We start from the raw sequence: 17802 nt of genomic DNA on the forward strand, positions 1-17802 counted from the left end.
TCCATACATAATCAAATATAGCTGTAGTACATGTTCTCATTGGTGTAGTTTACCACAAATGCAAGGCAACATGTGTAGATCTTGTCTTAATCTTTTGTCTATAATACTGTATTTTGTAGTCCAAGCTCTCTGCAGTTAGTTTTGCCATTGTGGAAACATGCGCTCTTTAAATTAACCTTGTCGATGCTCTTGTTGTGTTGTCTGAACTGTAGTGCCCTGTGTTTTGCTTCTGTCTGTGGATTCTGTTGCTCCTGGGACATTTCCTGGAAAAGAGAGTTGTGAGAATACACAGCTCTTAACAAGGGGGCTGCTCGAGAGGCGGCGCGGGCAGCAGGGGATGTGAGGGTGAGAGAGGGATCCGCTGGCCCCCAGCACGTTTCCTCTTCAGCGAAATGAAACGGGCTGGCTAATGGCAGCGGTACCACAAAAAAAAAAACCCCACAAAACCCTCAAAACATACTGCAAACGAAAATATGGCAAGGGAAGTTTTAAGATTCCTGCTCCTTACTGGTGAGCAGCAGCGACTCTGCCACATTGCAACAGCCCCAACTGCACCGCATCTCTTCAAATAACAGATTAGTTTTCAGCGAGACGCAGGTGGAAGATTTAGGACGGTCTCGTGCTCACCCGCTCTGTGTCCCAGGTCTGTGAAGTATTTACAAAGTGGCTGCGGGGGCTGCCTTTCTGAGGAGCTAAGCATCCGCAATCCCTACGAGTCTCCATGGAAATGCTCCATGCTCAGGTCATTAGCGAGCAGCTACTTTACTTACGGGTGCCTGCACCGCGCTACGCTCCTCACACGACTGCTTGGCTTAGTGTGGAAAGCAATTGCACTGGAAAGACCAAAATCTTATTTCCCTTTGGATGGCTGCAAAAGCAAATCTCTTCTGCCTCAGGACCTCACGGTGCTCCTCAGCAAGGGCACGTTGCAACCTTTTACCTGCAGCAACGTCGGCTATGGGGGCTGCTACGAAGCGTTTCCTGCTAATGGAAAGGTAATAGCGTGCTTCTGGTTTCCTCCCATGGAAAGGTACCCTCAGACAGAAAGCACGGAGAAGCTTAGCCCCAGGCTGAGGCTGCAGGAAGTTCTGAGCAGCTGAAAGCCAAGGGGCTTACGGCAGGAATTGCTGGGCAAGCAGAACCACAGCAGGGTGACCAACACCCTCTAAAAACGCTCGCACTTTTTGCATTTGTGGTACCAGTAGGAAAATGGTGAGCTACAGACAACCAACCAGGAATACAAACGGTCCTATACCCAGGGTGACCTAGTTAACATTTTGCACAGGAGGAGGAAGAAGCTATTACTAATTCGGCCACGCGTTTCTGCTCTTTCTTCAGCTGAAGCCCAGTACGAGTTTTTAGCCTGGGTAAAAAAAAAGAGCCTCTTTCTGCCCTCCGCATGGGCAGCTACACAAGAAAGACTGAAACGCCCGCGTGGAGTGGCATAACAGAAAGCCCCACGATACTCCAGACCATACTGACACGGAAAAAAAATCCCTTTGTATTGGGGTAACTTGTTTTTCTGTTACAGGGAGGCTTTCAGCGGCACCTTGTGAAACCCTCTGGGTTATGCACTGGGCTCTCGCCCACCCTCTCAGTGCAGTGAGAGCCCAAAGCACTTGCCTTCAGCTCTCTGTCAAATAACTAACAGCAAAATAGAGTGCAATAAATTTTTACTGACCCCTTAAAATCAAAAAGGCCTTTTTTTCCCCCCCTATTGAATGGGAGTGAGGCTATAGTTTTGTGATGCCAACTGAAACGCTAAACAAGAGCAAGAGCATAAGGACTTAGGAAGCATTTCAAAATGCTGAAATACAATTATCTAAGTGTCTAACAAAATATGGGTCAGATTGTCCTGACTTGCCTCATTTTTAAGCCAACAGGACCACCCCCTCACGAGAAACTGTATGGCTGCGCGGTATGTTTTGCCTCATTCCTTTCTTGGAAGCAGTAAAGTAGGCTGCTACCATTACTCCAGGAAAAATAAGCCCGCGTCTCCAGCGCTCTCGGAGGTCATGGCAGAGCTTTCATTATGAAACTAACGCAGACTGGTTCGCTGGTTCGCGATTTCATGACAAACTCATTATTTGCTGCGTGTTCCTAAAAAGGCGATCAAACTTTCTGTGTGAGTCAGGGAGCCGTTGTTAGCAAACACAGGGCTGATTCATTCAGCCGCATGTCATGTGCTGACAGCCTCCCAGCCCCGACTGTCCCCAAGCGGCCTCTCCTGCCCATTCAGCCGGAGACTGCACAGCAGGACCTCGCAGGGCTCCACGGGAGACAGCACCGACACCTCGACACGCTGAGAGACGGCACTGCTAAGTCCTGCTGCAGCGGCCAGCAGCCACCCGGGCTGACCAAGGTACCAGGGGTTCCTCCCGAGTCCCAGTGGATGAGGATTTACACCAGAAGGCGCGGCCCTGCTTTGCCCCAGCGCTCAGCCATGCGAAGCAGGGTTGGGGAACCAGGCGTGGGAAGCCCCAGTGGGCACAACTGAACTGGTTTCTTAAGAAACATGGAGGTACCAGGTGGCTGGGGGATGACCAGGATGGTCAGCAATCCCAGGGGATGCAGCCGGGCATTCCCAGAGAACAGTGGATACCAACTGCTCCAGCTCGAAGCAAGGACCTGAGCATTTCACAGGCACTTTCCCAAAACTGACAGTATCTATACGGTCACTTAGTCTGAGGTCAAAAGAAATCGATGCGAATGTGGAGATTACTCAAATTAAGATGATGAAAAAACATATTTTAACCAAAAATGCCCATGTTTTAATTGCATAATACACTACGCTACCAATTGATGGAAGCCTGGGAAGGCTGCAGGGCCAAGTACTGACACCATGACTGCTTAAATGCAATGCTACTGCATTTACAGGTAGGTTGTATCTGAAGTGCATCTGGGTTTCCTAAGAGGGGTGCTGGCATTTAACCAGCTTTTTAGACTTAATCATCTGCTAAAATTGAGTAACAGCTTTTCCGTGGTCCTTAAACTCTTTCATCAAAAGTTCTTTGTAGTGCTCTGTGTGGGGGATGCTTTCATTTATGAACACAGCAGTTTTATCAATGTAAACTAGGTACTGGAGCACAGGCTGCCTGCCCTCCCTCCATTGAAGCTTGCTCGCAAGCTTGAGTTACTCACAATGTGATTCATAGCAGGTAAAACACATTATGCATTCATTTTTAATCAAGTTATTTCTTCACATAAATAAGACTGCTGTGACTAAACATTAGGGAAGCACTAAAAATGCAAAGCTGTAAAGAAAACTGCTGAGAATCATTATGACACTAGGCCATACCTATATTATTTACCATCCTCCTTCACTTTTATCATTGCTTCTCTTTTGCCTTACCTCTGAGCCAAAAGTCCTTGAGCATAGGGACTGTGCCTCACTGCTCCACCTCCTCCCCTCTGTACCTCTTGGCCTCTGGCTCCCTACTCTTCCGCCCCAGCCGCTTATCCCCATTACTGGCACTGGCGATGAGTAGCCAGGCGGCCAATCTCATCAAGGAATCGAGCCGCTTAAAAACAAATAATCAGTTTTGTTGGTTGAGTTTTCAGCTGAATCTGTCCCCTGACCAGGTTCGTTGTGTGGCTACACAAACGCTAATGGTGGCACAAGAGCATTGGCAGGATCAAGTGCCCCGGAGCCAGGGGAGGGGGCGAGGGCAGACCGCCCCTGCCAGCAGCACAGCTCATTTATCCAGGTTAAAGTCTCTGTGCAACAACGGCCCTAAATGAGCCCGGGAACTGCTCAGAGCCTTCCAGCAATGGAGGACACCCTGTAGATTTGCACCACTGTACAGGTATGATTTTAACAGCAACAACAGTAACGATAGCTGAAAGATTTACAATGGTAGTCTTACTCAAATGCAGGGTTTGGACAAGGTGCACCAAATTCATTTGATAAATTAATTAGGTGAAGCCGCACTGAAATGAGCAGCAAAGAATTTGGCCGCAGCAGCCTCTGAGTGAGTGAAGTTTCCCTTCTTTCTCCGAGGAACCTGGTAGGGTGGTTTTAGCGCTTTCAAGAGTTCAGGGTGTGGAGTTCAAACCAGTACAGTCAGGTTCTCCAAAGCAGATGGCTTCAAAAGCTCAATTACTTATGCATATGCTGCCACAACGCTCTCTTGTCATGTGGGTTTCTCTTAGGCCACTTAAGAGTACACTTTTGCAAATGTATCTCGAATCATTATGCTGGGATGGAGGATGCTCTGCAGTAATTACATGCATTACAGAAAAAAGTCAAAAGATCATAAATTAACTTGGTTACGAAGTGTGCGGGAAAAAGTACCATCTATGTATGAAAACAGTGTGATGGGTAATTTGCATTACAGTACCAGATCACTCAGAGCACAGCCTTCGTTCTTCATGATAAAGTACTCTGCGTTACTACGTCAAGGTGACAAAACTAGAGTCACTCAACAAAATGATACAGAGCATTTGTTCCATTATCAGTTACTACACTATCTTCTTTTTCTTACTACACACTACATTTTTGGTTGTTTGAATTACTTCTGTGATTATCACCGCAAAATAATCTATTGCCTCATTCGGCATTTACTGTTGAGTTGATGATGATTTACCTGGGCCAAAAAAATACCCATGTTTCATCAGATGGTTTTGTTTTATGCCTTTAGGCCAGAGAAGGACTTTTTTTTTTTTTCTTTTTCTGTATTTTCTAGAAACAAATGCTACACTTGTCTTCCAGCCAGGTAGTGCAACATAGGGACTGAGATATATTAAAGATTTTATTTTCTACAGAGGTATGATACCTGGCTTTTATTTTTTTTTTTGTCTTTTTAAAAGAAATGTATTTGTAAAAGAGTGATTTATCAGTGTTGCTAGCTGGGTGAATTTAACCTCATGATTTCTGAGAGAAGCCTGAAGACGCCTGAAGTTCAGAACTCACCCCAAGCCCTCCCAGAGACAGTAACACAGTTCAGTGGGGAAACAGAGCAACAGGTGTAGGAGGGGAAGGATTGCATTTACCCCTCTCGTTCTGAACCACCCCAGGGCTGTCGTTTCCATTCAAACAAACCCTTCCTCCTCATTAAAAAAAAAACAAAACAAACATATAAGGCCTGGTGTGTCACCATCTAGTGAAGACCTTAAAACACGTCCGTTACCTTTGAACACGTATACAAGCCTAATGAAATCATTTAATCAATGGGATTGCAAACAGGCTTAAAAGTTTGTATGCTTTGCCTGATTAGGACTAAGGGAATGGGCCCTTGAGGAAACCAGATGGAGATATGATTAGTTTTATTAAGTGTTGATCCAGCTGCTGTATTTATATTCCCCTTATTTATATGAACATTATTTGTCCAAGCATCTGAATACAAAACAGGAAACTTCATTTGCTGTAGGCACCTACCTAAGTTTGATTAAGACGGAAGTAAAAATTCAGTTATAATAATAAAGCAGCACTGGCTGGCTGGACCAGACGATATCTTCTGTTTGTTGGTGAATTAAATAGCATTTGTTATCAGTAGTGTCACTGCAGAAATCTGTATAATCAGTGCACAAAGCAGGAAAAACAAAAGTCTCTTCTTTTTCTATTGCAAAGTATCAGAGATACTGACCTTGTAATACAGAGGACTACAACACAGATGATAGCAATCTGGATGGTTCCAATCACAGCTGCTATTAAGACATACTGAAATCGTACTGGACCTGGAACCACATATAAAACGCTGTAGTCCTTTTTTTCACAGTGTTGTCCAGTATAGCCGGCATCACATCTGAAATGAAAAATATTTCTTCTGGTTATACCTGCTGCTTTTGAAGAATGCTGAAACAAATTATACCTAAAAAAAATAGTATCAGTGGCTTAAGCACATGCTTATATATTGTTTTTTGAAGGATGGGCCCCCCAGAGAGAGCACCGGTGCCTCCTCGGACCTCTCAGAGAGAAACTTTCAGGTCCTCAGTGTCACTGAGGTCTGCAAGAGTGAACGACGCTGCAACAGTGCCAGGACGTGGCCAGGGGACAAGGACTTGTCTAGGACCAAGTGGAACTTCTTGTATGTCATGATGAGAATCTATTTAGTTCCTTGCACAACATATTTTAGATTTCTCCCTTTCTTTGGGGAGGTGGGGGAGGGTGAAAAGGCATCTAGTTGTGGCTCCTTATGCAGATTACCCCTAAGGAAGTGATAAGCAATCATCCAAGCTCCATATGAAATGTGATTAGATGTTCCTGCAAGAGGATACATCATTTACATTTTGGCTGGTTGCTATAAAAAAACCCTCTGTTGATGCTGCAACCGTCCACCCCAATGCCGCCTGCTATGCTGCTCACCAGTTCCCATCCTGCAGCCTGACATCTCCCCTCTGTGATTTTGGGGAACAGACAGTGGTTGTCCCTCTTTCCCCTAAAAAGCCCAAGCAGGAAGGTGTGAAAATCCAGGTCAATGGCAGCAGCAACCATAAGCCACCGAGCCAGATTGCTTGGGCTCCTCCCTAGTGGGGCACTAACCCTGATGGGTTAAGTCTTGAGCTCCCACCCTTTTCCTCTCCTGCATTCCCACAGCAGCCAGCAGCTTCAGGAAAGCACATTTTCCGGCTGAATGGAGAACCTAAAATGTATCAATCAGCTGCAAAGAGCAAGACGTGCCTTGGCTGTTTGAGGGAGCTGGAAGAAGCTGGCTTGAGGATCTGCCCTGGGGGATAAGCCTGGTCTGTATCTTAGCTCTCCCAGTCCAGCGTCCCCATGCTTCATGCATCATAGTCCTTTTCTTTGCCACCAGGCCGCTGGCTGGACTTCAGAATATCCTCACCTCTGCAGGGAGGCATTCGCTGCAGAAACACGTGCTTTCACTGTTACTCCTCCCTGCCCTAACCTCCTCCAAAGCCACCTCCCACACGGAGGAGCCATCTTCACCCCAGCTTGCTGCCCCACAAGCATCACTCCTGCCACAGCAGGGACGCATCCCTGGTGGCACTCCTATCCTTCAGACTGAGGAGGCTATCTAGCAGCTGTTTGAGCACTTTGTGAAGTGCTTTTTAAATATATCTAAACATAACTGAAGGTTACTGACTGTTTTTACAATCAATTAACATTGTGCCTAACTCAGTACACTTTTGCTACATAAAAAGGGGACTTTGTTGAATAATTAAAGTCTAATGGGTTTCGTAGTATAAAGGGCCATAGTTACCATTATTTTCCATAGTTTATCTAGATTAAGTGTTTTCGTAAGACAATGTTTTCATGTGTGTAGCCTTTCATCCTTGATAGGAAAAGTGTTACCTGCAAGACGGTTCCAGCATGTTAGTGGAGTGCTCACACTTGCCGTGCATGCAGAAGCCATTGTAATGCTCTGGACAAGGGATGTAGATCCCTCTTGCACTTTCTTCCAGTTTATTTGCATTCTCTGTGAACACAGGTGAAGAGAACAATAACCTGACAATGCAGGATAAGGTGAAACGACAAAAGAACGGAAAATCAGAAGAACAAGATGCGGAAGATGTTTATGGGAAACAAGAGCAAGGGTTTGAGCATCTAATTCCTGTCAAGTTACAGCAAATGAGACACCGGAAAAAATAATTTGACTGTTAAAAACTGATTACAGAATAGCACATGAAAAATGCCTAATCATTTCTGGTATCCTCTACGGACTGTCTCCTAGCATCCAGGCGAGGCTAGGAGGAAGACTCGGGACATTTGCCTGTAATATACCGTTACAATACATTTGGTGATCTAATTCTATTAATCACTAATCTTGTAGGCTACCAAGGTGTTAAATCTGGGCAATTTTGGCAAATTCTTCCATTTAACCAATACTTTGATATCTCAAATGGTAAAAATCCTTTGTCTGTGATAGTATCATCTAGCCACAATTAATTAAAAACAGAAGAAAAAAATCTCATGATAGATGTCTGAGGAAATGTAGGTTGCACACAAGTACGTTGAAGCGTTTGTATCTTCCAAAGGAAGTCCCCCAGTGTTATAAAACAATTGCAATTTGTGTTCTGCCTCCAAGCCAGTCATGCTGACGGTAGGTACGCTTAGGTATTATCCCACCTTTGGGAAAAGTGTGTGTGGCAGATCCAAGATTCAGATTTTCATAATTAATTTCTTTCCTATGGCTGCTGTCCAAGGAGAGTTTTAAAAGTCTCTAACAACTTGCACTAATAAAGTTGGTTATATTGTCCTCATGTTAAAACAGGCGAGGACAAGCTCCCAGCAAACAAGAATGACAGGGCAACCTCTACATCCCTGTAGACAGCATTAACTTCTATTTTGTCATTAGGACTTCCAGGACCTCTGCACTATGGACCATCACTGAATCTTTTTAAATGCACATATGCTGAACACAAACCTGTCTGCCTCTCCTGGTTCCCTGCTTACAACAGGATATCTGTGGGAGGCTGCCATGAAGGCTGGTAATGACAACGCAGCGCAGAAGCGGGCGTCACGGTGCAGTGACGATTCCTGGGCTTCGGGCTGACAGCTGTCTCTGGGATGGCACAGACAGGATGGGATGACAGAAGGCATGCTATAGGCATGGCATAACCTCCTTCGAGAGCTTGCCCAGGAATTTCTGCTACTGGAAACAGGTGGGAGTAGAAGATCCATTTGGTCTGGCATTAAACACTTTTTGGCTACCTATCACCCTCTAGGTGAGGCACTGGCTACCAGCATGTGAAATATATACATAGAAAGAGTTATAATCCCACCAGGACTTCATGCATGTTCCTTTTTTCCACTTGGAAATCTTCCTGGAATAGAAAAACACTGTGTGACATATGCCAGCTATCAATGCACTTGCCCAGCATACACAGGTAGATCCTGATATGCTCAGGACTTGTGGGACTCCATACATATGTAGTGATCATCTGTGCACCATGCCTGATGGCTTCTGGGTGTGCTGGACCTCTACTGTGGTCCACATTCAAATATATGTCTGTCCTGAAAATTGCAGCAAGAAATATAGGATCCTTATTAATACACGTTTTTTCTATGGTGGAACCTATTACGCTGTTTCCTACAGATCTTTCATTAGTGGGAGTTTGCTTCCTTTCTGAAGAAGAGGAAACTGCTCTGCGTGTGCGTGCGTGTGCAACTCCAACCCTTCCTTCTCAGGTACCAAGACATCTCTGTGATGTCCGTGCGCCACCACCAACCAGCGTGAGAATCCCTCCTCTCTCAGATGAGCCGGCAGTGTTGCTAAAACGGTAGGATACCATTTGGTTTCTTTTTTTTTTTAAAGGCACGCTTCAGGATGGTGAGGGAAATTGTTACTTTCAGGACAGACTAATCCGCTAGGACTTGAAAGGGGGACCAGGACCTCTCCCAGACTTGCAGATGCTCTCAGTGTGTGTAGGCTGTAGGGCTGGTAAAAAGAGGAATGATTTTTCCTCCTCCTGCAATCGTGTGGGTAGAAACCATGTTTTCTTTAAAAAGGTCTCTAGCATACTTTAAAGTAAATCTAGGATCCCGCAGAACTTGTAATTACACCTCTAAGTGTAATGTTATGATGGAAAATGCTCTACTGAATCAAAAATGAGATGGCCCAAGCTTTGCTAGCACTTCACAGGATAAACACTTCATACAGGAACACCTGTCATCTGGCTAGGAAGAAACCACAAAACTTAGACATGAATTGTCTGTAGTCCTGCATTTTGACTGATGACTCCTCTAAAAAGAGTTAGGGATTGAACATAAAGGCAGAAAAGGGGAAAAAACTTGTATTTATTTTGATCTGCCATTTTGGTCGTTTGAGAGACAGACCACAATGAAAGCATCGTTTACTTCAGACAAAGAAGTTCCCTTCCTCTTCCGGCACATTTTTGAATTCACCCAAAATAATTCCCTGCCTCAAAACAGGTTATTTTTCTCATTACACAAAACATCTTTTCAGGTTTGAAACAGAGACCCAAACACTAAGCTATGCTTTAAAAGTTCCTTCATGTTAAAACTGACTGCTCTCATTCCTGACGGATCTGAGCACTTTCCATTAATCCAGCCATCGATGAGATACTAACTATCATGAATGCATCACAGGGTTTACATCACTATGAAACAAGAACTATAAATCATTTCCAAGAAGAGAGGATATGAATAAAAAACATGTTTAAATGATTAATCAAAAGAACTGTACAAAGTTCAAAAAAGTAAAACTAAATGAAATAAATTAAGACTCCCCCCCTTATTATAATTTTGGATTATTTATAAATTCAGTACTGGAGGCAACCCTCACTCCTCAGGTTATAGTATCACTGAACTAGGGAGCCCCTCTACCACACCAACCTCACACCTACAGAGAGCAAAGCTGAAATACAAAGTTATCCACTTTTTTCCAAGCACAGCAGATCGCTATTCACAGAGCAACAATACAGACCAAATTCAAAGTTAATCAGGCTTCACTAAATGAAATTCAGTTAAATTCAGTAGCTCCTCTTCAAACATTAGACTTGCTGCATTGGTATTGGCAACTATGTTTGAAAGGTTTTTTTGCACCAAAACGATAGATTTGTACCTTTTTGTGATGACGAGAATTTGAGACAGAAGCTGTAAAGCCTAAAGATAAAAATTGGACTGACTGGGTCCGTCTCTCCTATCTCTGGACAAATGTAATTCCCGTCTCATTTTTCAAAATGCTTCCCCTTTTTATTTTAAAAAGAAATACACCCTCACCCTCCAGATCAACTGTATTCAGAAACCTTTTTCGTGAAGCATTTTTCTGAGAGAAAATGTCACTTTGATGACGGCAACATCTTTTGCATTTCTGCAACATTTTTTGCATCTTTAGCCTAACATGACATTTCGTATTGTTTACATCTTTTGTTAGTGCCAGAACATGACATGATAGCCTATCATATAAGATACACTAGTCAAAACAGATTATTTTTAAATGCATTGGGGCCAGACGCTACTTTGTGTAGACTAAAACAGCTTATCATCTTGCTTACTAGAAGTCTCCCAGTTGAACACTTGCTCTCCAACCTTTCTGTGGATGGCAGAGAAATGCTGAGACGATGAGCTGTTTTTCGCTGGGGTAAGAAATTGGATCCTGAAAAGTTATCCAGTGTGACTAACCACCCACTCAGTGATCTTGCTTTTGCTGATGGATTATCTTCTGAAACGTTAAATAAATTATTTAAAGCTACCTTGTCTAGATTCCTTAATACCTATGGCTGTTCCTGCTCTCTGTTAAGAAGCAGTGGAAGAATGATTTCAAATATATTTTGTATTCTTTTTATTTTGATTTCTAGTTTAGCTATGCCTTTACTTCTAACTTTTTGGAAGCTGAATGTGCACCATTAGGATTCTCAGGTAAATATCTCAGTAAAGGCTGAAATTCAAAAGCCGAAACAGTCTGCCCGGTTGCAGGACCCAACTCTGCGAGTGATGGGAACAACGCAGCCAGATTCTTCTCTGGGCAGCCCTCACCAGTCCCCAGCTCCCATCTGAGCTAGTGCGGAGCTTCTGTTGCACAACTGAACATGTGGAGTGGCTCCGCTGACAAACGAATAAATCCATTAGTGCCCTTGACGAGGATTATATGAAGTGCCGCCTGGAGTGCCCAGAAAATTCTTTCCAGACATAAGTTCTTGCAATCCACTTTGGAGAAATTAGATAAAAATCTAGGCAAAAATAGGATGCTTACGTCCAAAAGTTGACTGCCAGGCACTTAACAATCAGTTCTGCAGGGCTGATAATTCTGTCGTTCTTTACGTTTGAATCAGTGAGACTTTCTAAGTGATTTCAGGCAAGCAAAGTAGAGGCCCACAGCCTGTAAATTTGCATGTTAGCATTTTCACTGGTGTACAGTGCGTAATGTTGGAGCTTATGGAAATAATAACTGCCCATACGAGAAAATACCGGCTCATGCACAGTGTTAATACCTTGTGTACAGTCATCACTGGACTGAGGGAGGTCCTGCAAATACATATATATACATATATTTAATCAAATAAGGGACGGGATGGTGAATGATGTGCAGTGAAAGCTACTTTGACACCTGTCTCATTGGAAACAGTGGTTAAGGAGAATTGACTTACGTAATAATTTAATCTTTTAATACTGCTGAGGTCAGTCAAATTTGCAGCCGAAAGCTCTCGCTGATAGTGAGGTAGTGACTCCTTACACATCACATTTTCAGAGGATTTATGAAGGGGGAAAGGGATTCTTGGGTCAAACGTATGCCCTTAACCTTCTCAACCCCTTTTGGAATTGTGTCCCCCCCGCTCCTTTTACCTCCTTGGCAGCTCTCCCAAAGACACGCTGCAGAGCATAGCATTGGGAACTTACTTAACAAAGCTCTTCTGCTCTGCATGATAGAGACTTAGTGCGGCAATTCTTATTTGAAATCAAAATAAAGGTCCAGAGTGTATCAACCTGTGGAGCAAAGGTAGAGGATGCCCTGAGTTTTGTGGAAGAGCTTCAGTGATTGACCAGGGGTGGGAATCTGAATCCTATGGATGAGCCTAGGGACAGTCTATGTTACTCATCTGCAGTCTTCACAGAGTCAGCAACTGCTGCTCTTTGGGGGGAAGAGGGAGCTTCCTCAGCCCAGCAACCTTTGCAGCATCTGCAGAGGTTTGAAGGTCCCTCTGCAAAGTCAGGAGGAAAAGGGGTGGTAATGGTGTTGCTCCCTCTGCAAGTGCAGAATTGCTTTAGCAGGTTTTGTGGTACTTCCCCCCCCTTTAATAGCATCTAACAAGAATTGAGGTCCCACAGCAACTTATGAGAATGAAGTCCTTAAGCAGGCTTCCTACTTACTCATAATAAAGAAACATGCTGATAAATCCCAGCTCAGACCCGGCTGTGATGAGCGAAAAGAGATTTCTCTTGAGTCTTTGCTCAACAGCTCCAGACACCCTGCCCTTGACAAAGCTGCCAGCAGCCTCACTGCCGTCCACCACCACAGCCATACCTCGTCATTAACAGCTGCTCAGATCTGACCTATTAATTATCTTGACACAGTATGTTCCCTTCTTTTAACACCTTTAAAACCCTGCTCTGGATCTTACAAATATAGGCTGTCTCTTTACAACGAACAAAATGTGCACAAGCAACTCGCCTGGAAATCACTGTTTGGGTGGGCGTTGGAGTGAAAATTCAGAAGGAAGTGCTTGCTGCCGCTCGAGGGGGAGCTCACCAGCCCACCCTCCCTGAGAGCTAGTGGAAAGTGAGACACCAAATGTCAGCTGAAAACGTCTGGCACCACTATGCTGCAGCCCGAGCCTAAATTCATCCTGCAGCCACTCCAAGTACGAACTTCAAGCTAGTCCTTCTACATAAACTGCACAAAAAATACCATCCCCATGTTAGCTACTTTACCAAGAGGAAAAAAAGAAATGGAACTTTGTGAATTAAATTACGTTCACTTCTTTTCTCAGGCACAAAATAGGCTTGCTCAACACAGTAATTTATTAATTTTAAATGTCCCTATGCAAATGAGTTCCCTGGAATAAGATAACATCCACTCTCCTTTTTAAAAATAATCTAGTGCTTTTTATGTTTGAGATGATGGCAAGATGTCCTAGTGCACTTGGAAAAAAAAATACTGTGCTCTGTCTTTTGCAGCAATGTATCATAATTATTCAGCCTGCTGCCGTAATTAATAATAGAAACCAATGAATTAAGACACTAATAATCCCCAGATGTTCAAATGGAAAACAAAATACTTTCAGCTTGTCAGCATATATATGTGGGCTATACTATATATGTTAAAGCTGTCTCCGAACTTTTGAAATTGAGAAGTATTTTTATTTACATCATCTGTGAATGTATCTTCCTTATTTGAAAAGACTGCTTGAAATTAGGCAACTTGTTAATCATTTTCCTGTACATAAAAAGACCATTTGTCTACTGAAAACTGAACATATCCTTTTTTTTTAACCCTCACTTGTTTTTTCAGTGGCCATAGCCCACCTGTATTCACTGGCTAGGCACAGCCACCTTACCCTAGAGACTGTATAGACCCCTAGCAGCCGAGGCCCTACACACACGAGTAGGTGCTACCAGGTAGCTACTGCAATACAAGGGGCAACACAACCCCAAAATAGCACAGCGATGCAAGTACACGCTAGCAACCATTGCTCACATGTCTGAACAGGAACAATATTAGCCAAGCTGAAAGAGAAAACAAAAAAACTGCCACATAGGCTAACGTGCCGCTCCAAGCATTTTCTCAGTGTTCAGGTGCTCACATTAGACACAACTCCTCCCTGGGGTGACCATTTCATTCACGGAGGTAAAGCAGGCTGTTGTCTCACCTTGTCTGACCTCCTCTGCTTCCCCACCACCACATTTCATCCATTGACCCCTACCGAGGCTCCTGGTAAAAGCAGCAGTCACTGCTGTTTAAAGCAGGTGCTGCCAAGCACCTCCACAGATGATGTGAGGACATCAAGAGGTGATGCACTGACCTCTTCCTTCAGCAGCTTCACGGAGTGGTTCATCGCTGCGTGTGAATGGCACCTGCCTGCTTTCCAGTCCAGTAAACTGGAAAGGTCTTCAGCTCCCCTTATCGTCTCTGTGTTAGCTGCCACCAAGCCACCTCTCCATACTTTTGTGGATAAACTACACAGACGGAGCTCTTTAAGACCGCCGCCACAGCGGCCAGTCTCGAGGCCTGCGATCATTGCTATGGATGTGATTTAATGATGTGGGGCCGTATTGTGGATTTATCAAAGCCCTGGGTAAAGGGGCCCTTACAGTTTGTGCTTCCTTCTTTTGTGCCAGGATTGAATAAATCTGCGTTAACCCCATTCCTAGAATAGATTAAATCCCTCTTTGTGCTAACTCAGCTAGTCTTTGTTTTTGGCACGCCGCTGATGTTCTCTTCACTCAGATCCCCCTGTCTAAGAGAGATGCCGCCGGCCCCATGGGAGCGGCTTCCTCCCCCTTCAGAAACCAGCCATGTAAAGGAAAAAAGTCGTAGTTTTTTGTATGCTTATGATCTCCTTAGGCAGCTCATGACAGAGCCCTTAGAGGATGAGTTAACCTTATTATTATTGTAATTCTGTGTTGAAAAGAAGTTGGTGTCAGTTTAGAGATTTGTGAGGTTCCCTCCAATTAGGCTGCGTGCCTGAAGGCAGAGGGGTGAATGCGGTATCCATCACACGTGGCACGGCACGAGTGGAGCGGGTGTCACCCCTCTGTGAGAAATTCCTCCCAATGGCTTGGCCGACGGCTCGCTTTCCCTCCCATCTGCCTCTCCTCGAGCTACTCATTAGTGCCAATGCTAGAGGTGGTCAAAAACAGACAGTGGGAACCAGACCAAAGCTCCTCTCTGAAAAAGTATGCCTGAGAGTTGCAATTTACTCTTTAATACCAGATTAAACAGAGATGGAAATACCATCCCAGCATGTGGATGTTAGCAGCAGAAGATGCTGCTTTATATGACCAAATCGTGTCTCCTTCAGAGCAAGGAAGCACGGATCTACAGAACGAGGCAGAGTGGCTAGGAGGGATGCTGACAGAGGAAGCATCTCTACGTTCAGCGCTGTCTTCTGGGGCACAGGAGCCAGACCGCCGTCCCTACCGCACAGCCCCACACAGCACGTACAAACACACGCTTCTCCTTAGCAGCAAAACCAAACAGCAGCTATTCACAACTGGTCTCGGTCTAACACGCAGCGACACAGCAATATTAGTTAACTTAGTTAAGTGGTGATTAAGGAACAAAACTCCCCGAACTTGACCGAGTGGCATCCTGCTGTTTCTGCTTTGTGTGCTACTATGCAATTTCTATATCAAAGCAGCCTTGCTAGTGCAGCAGTCAGAGAGTGGCTTATTTATATGTAGATGCAGCCATATGACATTTCCAAATGCCATACATTTGCATATGAAGGTTCCACTTTTTTTTCCCCCTTCGAGTAAACAGAGTCTGCTGCGACTCCAAATCAGTGCTTTCACTCAGTTGGAGCTTTCTGAGAACCATCCTCCTTAAGAAGCTTAAAAAACCCGGAACCACCTCATTTTCATAACTTGGCAACCTTGGCTATCAATAGTGTCTATGGGCAGGTCTTTTGATTTATAGCTGTACCTTTGATACCAAACCAAGCACGGAGAGCAAAACTGCAAGACCTTAAGATTTCATATGAAATGGCTACAGATAATCTGCAATACAAATCAATATTTGCAAATAGGCCTCAGACATATGATGGAAGCTTGCGGTCACCCTAAAAAAGGCTGTGGGTCACATTCATTATAGCTATGAAGATGGTATTGATTTTTGTCACTGCTCTTTCACTTGAAAACAAGAGCAGGAGCTTGTTGCAAGAGCTGTTGGGGAGCTCTGAAACTGCAAACCTAACATGAAACCTCAACCTTATGTAATGCCGGGAAAGCCAACTGGACGTTATGTATTCAGCTTTCTTGTCAAAGAAAGAAGGCTGAAGCAGATGGTATGTGGGCAAAGTTTCAACCTGAATACACTGCCTTCTAAAAAGCAACAGTGCTAGGAAAACATCCCAATTTTGTGGCACGAGGCGGACGAACACGTTACCTGCACGTTAAAGAGCCACCCGATGCGGGACCTCGACGTACGTGTTACGGAGGAGCTGGAAGAGCTTCCCGTTGGCAACGCGTGTATGGAAAAATAAGAATCTCAACACTTCTCACGTACCACCTAGCATGAGTAGTATGAATTATGTATAATACACAGATTGAGCCCCGTCCTCGTACACATTTGTGCTGGGACGCGCAGCCAAGGGTGTAAGCTGAAGGAAGCGGTCTTTCAGCATCACCAGGTGGCGTGGGAGTGCTGATGGCATGCAGAGCGGATGGCGAAGTCACCAGACATCAGCTGTCCCCTCTCTCATAGCTCCATAGCTGTGAGCAGACCTCCTCCACATCCCTGCTACCCCGTGGGTGGGCAAATGCTGAGGTGAGGATGAACTGCCCCCTCAAGCCCCTGCTCTGCCTACTGTTGGGGGACAGCGACAGGCGCTTCCCGACTGTGACAACAAGCACAACTACCCCCGTGGAGTTGCCTTTAACCATCACTGCGGTCTTAGCTTATGGAGCTTCACCCATCCGCCACTGCGTTTCTGAAGGACTTCATCCTCCTCCCCTGCTGACTGGTAGATAGCATCAAATATGACAAATGGGATGAGGTGCCAGAAAGCTGATAAATACTTTTGATACGGCCCTAAAAATAGCGAAGGGATATTTGTACCCTTCTGACGCTTTTCCAACAGTAGATGGATATGCATGACCTAAGTTTTAAGATGGGTGTCAAGAATATTGATGTGTGGAGGGAGCAAGATCATTTTGCTGGCACCATCCCGGGGGACAGTCGCATGACTAATGATGCTTCCCATCTCTCAGCCATGGGTGTGCGGGCAGGGGGCTTGGGGAGGGCTGTGCCTTCAGTGCCCATCCAGAGAAAGAGGATTCTGGTTGCCAGAGCAGCTCTGCCCACCTAGGACGTGCCTTTTCCTCCGTGAGGATGATGAAATGGGAGAACAGGGTGCAAGTGCTCTCAGTGCCCGGTGGGACTCTGCATGGCTGGCTGGCACAGGGCTTGCACTAGTGCAGGCTGTGCCCGACTGCAACTACTGTATGGCTCTGAAGGACTACACAGAAATTAAACTGCCTAAGGGCTTATTTCATAAACACAATGGGATAAAATATGCAGCATGGTTCTGATGGAAGAAAATGATAAACTGGGTAAGAGTTACAGACAACACCTTTGGTGCAGGTTTGTTCTGGAGAACTAGTAAAACAGGGTGTTGTAGTGCCCTAAGTTACGGCCTCGCAATTGCCCCCAGACTAACTCATGCTCAAGACTGGTGCGTTTCTGGGGGTACACTCTGTAAATTTAATTTAGGATTTCCAAA

General features: G+C 44.8%; 1 protein-coding gene across 1 annotated transcript in view; it reads right to left on the bottom strand.

Annotated features, from left to right (window-relative positions):
* Positions 1-17802, bottom strand: part of TMEFF2 (transmembrane protein with EGF like and two follistatin like domains 2) — a 132461-nt gene that overhangs the window by 1479 nt on the left and 113180 nt on the right. Inside the window, exons 8-10 of the mRNA XM_087733926.1 lie at positions 7253-7376; positions 5586-5744; positions 177-263 (exon numbers count right to left, since the gene is read on the bottom strand). Of these exons, the coding sequence (XP_087590052.1) occupies positions 177-263; positions 5586-5744; positions 7253-7376 (370 nt within the window). The remainder of the gene's footprint in view (positions 1-176; positions 264-5585; positions 5745-7252; positions 7377-17802) is intronic.

This window comes from Nipponia nippon, unplaced genomic scaffold (genome assembly GCF_047370975.1).
Source record: "Nipponia nippon isolate SJK-2023a ecotype South Korea unplaced genomic scaffold, ASM4737097v1 scaffold_5, whole genome shotgun sequence".
In the NCBI taxonomy this organism is placed as follows: domain Eukaryota; kingdom Metazoa; phylum Chordata; class Aves; order Pelecaniformes; family Threskiornithidae; genus Nipponia; species Nipponia nippon.